Here is a 4,777-nt window from a genome sequence, read left to right on the forward strand (position 1 = left end):
CATTTGTTTATAAACGCAAATTAATTTTTGGAAGAAACTTAATAAAACATGGACATCAAGAAAATATCTTTCGGGTTTAGTAAAACCGCGAAGAAGTGTAATTTGCTGTCAACAAGCAAAGGAAAGGAAAAAGAAGAACCCAAAGTGGAACTCATAAAATGTTTGGAGGGCCATGAAATAAAACTATTCGAGTAAGTAATCACTTCCCAATATAAATGTTATATGCATAAGAAACTCCACATATTTACAGAGAGAAGAAGGAGGAGCCTCCTATGGTCATTCCATTGAAGGAGGACACTAAAACTTCAGCGGCACTTGCAAGTTTGATAAAAAGACGAGCTGTTTTGCTGGGCGAATCAGATGAACCGATAAGCAAAGTGAACACAGAAACTAATGGCACAAGTGGAAAGGTGATCAACGAGAGTTTAGAGGAAAGAGCTGCTCGTGAGTTACTTGCTTCAGTACAAGGTAACGACGACGGACCCGTTGATAAAAATCTTGTACTACCTACTTTAAAAGCAGACGAGTTGCCACTTGAAGGCGCCAAACAATCGTCTATAGATGATTATGAAAATGTACCCATAGAACAATTTGGAAAAGCTATGTTACGCGGCATGGGCTGGGTTGAGCCCATTCAAAAAAAGGGTGGTCCACCAGAAGATGAAATGCCATTTGTGCGTCCAAAGGGAATGGGGTTAGGTGCTGATAAAGCCCTCAAAAAACAGCCCTTATTAGTTGCACCAGAGAAAAATGAAGTGCTCGAAATCAAAAAACAAGCATTCGTGCGTATATTGGGTGGAAAACATAAAGATATGTACGGGCAAATAGAAGGATTCGATGATCATGCGGCACGTGTGATTGTCAAAATGGCTATAGGCGGCAATAAAGAAGCGTTTAACGAGTTTTTATGTCAACCAGTAGCGAAGAAGGAATACGCTCAGTACGGAAAATGCATAAGTATGCGATAAGATAATCCAAATAAGGGATGAGAAACTAACACCAAATTCATTTTCAGATACAGCAAAATATGAAGAGTATAAAAAGATGGAGAATGAACATGGACAAATTATTATTAAGCAAGAAGATACTGAAAAGAAACCAAGACCAGTAAAAGAAGTTCGAAAAGTGGAGGATGAATACCAAAGGGGTGATGATGACAAACGCAAGGCAGATAATAAAGCCAGAGATAGACGTGATGAAAGGCGAAAAACTGAGGAAAAGCAACGACCTGAGCATCGAAGTAAATCCCGTCACCATGGAACCGAAGATCATTCCTATAATGGCAATCGAGATGATGACGACCGACGGTGTGACGATTATAGGAGCAGCAACTCGCGACGTTATGCACTTGAGCAGCACGACGTCTCCAGTCGGCGAAACCGTTATGACGAACGTCGCAATGAGCGCGATCAATCCAAACGTAGATCGAGGGAACGCAACAATCGAACAGAGATAGAAAGTGCACCGTCAGCCAGTGGGAGCAGCAGCAGACGTCAACAGTATACCGATGACACAAGTGCCTCTTCAGGCACAGATAGCGATTCGGACTCGGCGTATGAGCGCAAGGCCAAAAAGAAGTCGAGTCACAAATCAAAGGCAAAAAAGAAAAGCAGTAAAAAATCGAAACGCAAGCACAGACACAGAACGAGCGACACTGAGACCTCATCAGGCAGTGATTCTGAGAGAGAGGAAGACTCATATCGACGGGAAAAGAAACAACATAAAAAGAAGACAAAGAAAAGCAAGAAGCCACGTTCAAGGTCCCGTTCACATGATCGCAGCAGCAGAAGATGACTTATGAAATGGTGATTGAATTCAATATGTAATTTGATTTGTGATTAAGCTGAACTCTGTCGAATTTCACATCAAAATGAAACTTGTTTATTCGCAAATATTTGTAATATGTATCGATCATTGTAATTCTACAAATGTAAACACGTAAATACTAATGTTTTAAATATTATATATTTAATATTTTTAGATAATCGTGTTCATATTTAAATATGTATTTCGCCAGTACGAAAATGCTTATCTTTACTTTAGGGTTCAAATACTTAATTTCTTTCATAATTAATAAATCACAATTAAAACGAGATTGTTCGAATGTAGGTTATATAGAATGAAGGAATTATGACGATAACGCTTATAAAAGTATGATGCTTATGATTTTGACGAGTCGATTACGGATGGTAACCGAACTTCAGTTGCGCTGAAATAGTATTACAGACGTCAACTGGACACCGAAAGCAATTCAATTTTTGTGCTTGCGGTGACAGTAAATTTATTAATTTTTCCAGCTTATTTTTGCAGCTTATTTACACTCAAGTCTTGATTGCTGGTACTTCAATATTCTATTATCTCAAAATATATAGCATTTAATTTTAGTTGCTATTCATATTATACATTTTCATTTCAGTGGTGTTGCCCATCGGCAACCCAACTGTAGTTGCGCTGCTATCCATAATCGAGTTGTGAAATGATAAAGGTAGGTATTCCAAATTTACGTACGATATACGCATAGATTGCAAATATCTGATCAGATTTTCTTAAGAGGCAAATGAATTCTACCATCGATGATTGTTTAATGGCACTAAGCTTTTTATGGCATCATTATTTTAAGACAAATTTTAAATTTTCGTAAAACTGTATGAAATTACTATTTCTGATTGATGAAGTATTTCGCTTTTTTTTATAACTAGATTGATTACTTTTTTGGTAATCTGCTTGAATATTTATTGTTTGGTTTGTTGAATTAATGTTTTAGATAAAGCTTATACGCTAAAAATCTATATAGTTGAAATTCAAACTTTCTATATAGAGTATTGTTTTAATATCTATGTATTTCTTAAATTTCTGCAATTCGCCTGTAATTTATTTAGATTTTTTGATATTTCATGATTTCGACAATTCAGTTTGCTTTGGTCGTATGTTTCTTTCATTACAGGATAATGCCAGCAATATTATGTAAAGTGCAATGGCATATTACCATTAACAGCATTTCCAATATATGAAAAAGTTTAATTATAAATCATATAATGAACCTATGATGACTAAAAATTTATTTCTAACATGAATAAATAAAAATGCTAAAAATGTCTTGCATTCAGCATAAGCTGTGATTTTTTAAAAAAAGAAAAAAAAGACTTCCCGACACGTGCAAAGTTAAATTCGCTTTCGCTAAATTCTCCGTGTCCGACCAACTCTTTAGTCAGTTTTCTTATTTTTTTCACGAAGCTGCTGTAGTTTCGAGTTCACGGCACACCCAAAGTAATCCTTGATTTTATAGAAAACGCCTTTTTCTTGTACGCCCGGATACAAAGCCAACACCATGGTGATCAAATACATGAGAAGTAGATTATTTATTATGGTGCCAATCCAAGCAAGTGTCAAGAGTGCAACGCTCATAATAGTGACAAACTGCAAATATAAATTGTACAGTAGGTATTTTAAATGAGTATTTAGAGGCTTAAGGAATTTTGAAAGCTCTATACACTCACCAAAGTAGACTTGCGCTCCTTAGCCGAAAAAAGGTATTCATACCACCCGCTTAGTGTTGATTTCAGATTACACAACTGCGTACAGACTCGCTCAAATTGTTCTTCTTGGCTCCCATTCCAATTGTCTGGGCTGAAGAGAAAACGCGATACTGATGGATAAAGGAAATCTATTGCCAACGCAAATAAACCCGCTAAGGCTAGAGTTGTCACCGTAGACATATCCAATGCCCACAGCAGCAAGTAGAATGTCGAAATAGCGGCAGCTATAATTGCTGGGTAAAAATTCTTTTCCCAACTCAACACCGAATCCAGTTGTACGATGAGATTACGCCACGGTTCCATGTCGTGCTTCAATTTATTGTAGGCGCGCTTCTGCGAATCCATTGAGAAAAATATACCGAATTGAACCAAAAGGGTCACAAAATATTAAATTGATATTGCAGTAAAATATATAGAAAGCAAAATAATTTTTCAATATACATACATACATACATACATATATTAAATGTCATTGTTAAAATTGCTGCCTGGAGAAAATTGGAAAATTCAATAGCTTACCTGTTCAACAGACATTTCTCTTGTAAAAATTGTGTATTGTTTGGAATGTCCAGATGCGATTACGTGAATTAAATGCTATACTTTTTCTACTTTTGATAAATCAATAAGCTCTTAAGCTGGAAAACACGGACAATATACCCTCTTGGCACTTTTCTGATCTATACGATTTCTTTTTGGCGATTATACTGCGCTGTGATTTTTCAGCTACGCTTTGTGCGTCTCCCCTACCTATTGTTTTTTACGCTTTTGTTGCTTTTCAAGAACCGTTCTCTTTCAAAAGGGAGTGATAGAGATGTTTCAGCGACCGATTAATGTTGCCAATCTCTAGGTTTGTTCGTCGAAAATACAGCAAGAATTTTCCAACACTCAAAATGTTAGAGATTAACCCCTCTATTCTAACAGAGTCACAAAACTTAATTTCAAGAAAAAAGCAATTGCTTAGTTTTTATGCATACGGCTTAACATTTCCGGTAGGAAGCAAAAGGTCAGTATGTATAAATAAAAAGCTTTATCAGGGGAAAGTGTTATATTTTCAAATAGCAAATAAATAAAAAATACATCGTAAAATGTTGCCGTTTATTGCATGTGATCTGATGACGGATTCAATTTATAGGTCTTTGCAAACAAAGAATACAAATTGCGTCAAATTTAGTAAATCCATTACAGTTATGTTTGTTAACATTTTGACATGTAAAAACTAGGGAGATGTTTTATATAAGCAA

At 35.9% G+C, this 4,777-nt stretch overlaps 2 protein-coding genes across 3 annotated transcripts; one reads left to right on the top strand and one right to left on the bottom strand.

Moving 5' to 3' along the window:
- On the top strand, nucleotides 1–3,122 carry LOC108381873 (G patch domain and KOW motifs-containing protein). Of its 2 annotated transcripts, XR_001849653.1 has the most exons (4): nucleotides 1–191; nucleotides 251–957; nucleotides 1,016–2,338; nucleotides 2,417–3,122. XR_001849653.1 is itself a non-coding variant. In XM_017638262.1 (3 exons), the coding sequence occupies exons 1-3, from the start codon at nucleotides 49–51 to the stop codon at nucleotides 1,792–1,794; spliced, it is 1,629 nt and encodes a 542-aa protein (XP_017493751.1). In that variant the 5' UTR covers nucleotides 1–48; the 3' UTR covers nucleotides 1,795–3,122. The 2 variants fall into 2 exon arrangements, 1 of the variants encoding a protein (XP_017493751.1); XM_017638262.1 differs by having other exon boundaries at nucleotides 1,016–3,122.
- Nucleotides 3,123–3,134: 12 nt separating this feature from the next.
- Nucleotides 3,135–4,313, bottom strand: Arl6IP1 (ADP-ribosylation factor-like 6 interacting protein 1). Its single transcript, XM_017638263.1, has 3 exons — nucleotides 4,056–4,313; nucleotides 3,498–3,869; nucleotides 3,135–3,417 (listed from the first exon to the last, which is right to left on the bottom strand). Exons 1-3 carry the CDS (start codon nucleotides 4,068–4,070, stop codon nucleotides 3,205–3,207), a joined length of 600 nt encoding a protein of 199 aa, XP_017493752.1. The 5' UTR covers nucleotides 4,071–4,313; the 3' UTR covers nucleotides 3,135–3,204.
- Between the last annotated feature and the right edge of the window lie 464 nt (nucleotides 4,314–4,777).

The sequence above is a fragment of the Rhagoletis zephyria genome, unplaced genomic scaffold (genome assembly GCF_001687245.7).
Source record: "Rhagoletis zephyria isolate East Lansing unplaced genomic scaffold, Rhagoletis_zephyria_1.1 Rzeph_scaffold_24129, whole genome shotgun sequence".
Lineage (NCBI taxonomy): Eukaryota > Metazoa > Arthropoda > Insecta > Diptera > Tephritidae > Rhagoletis > Rhagoletis zephyria.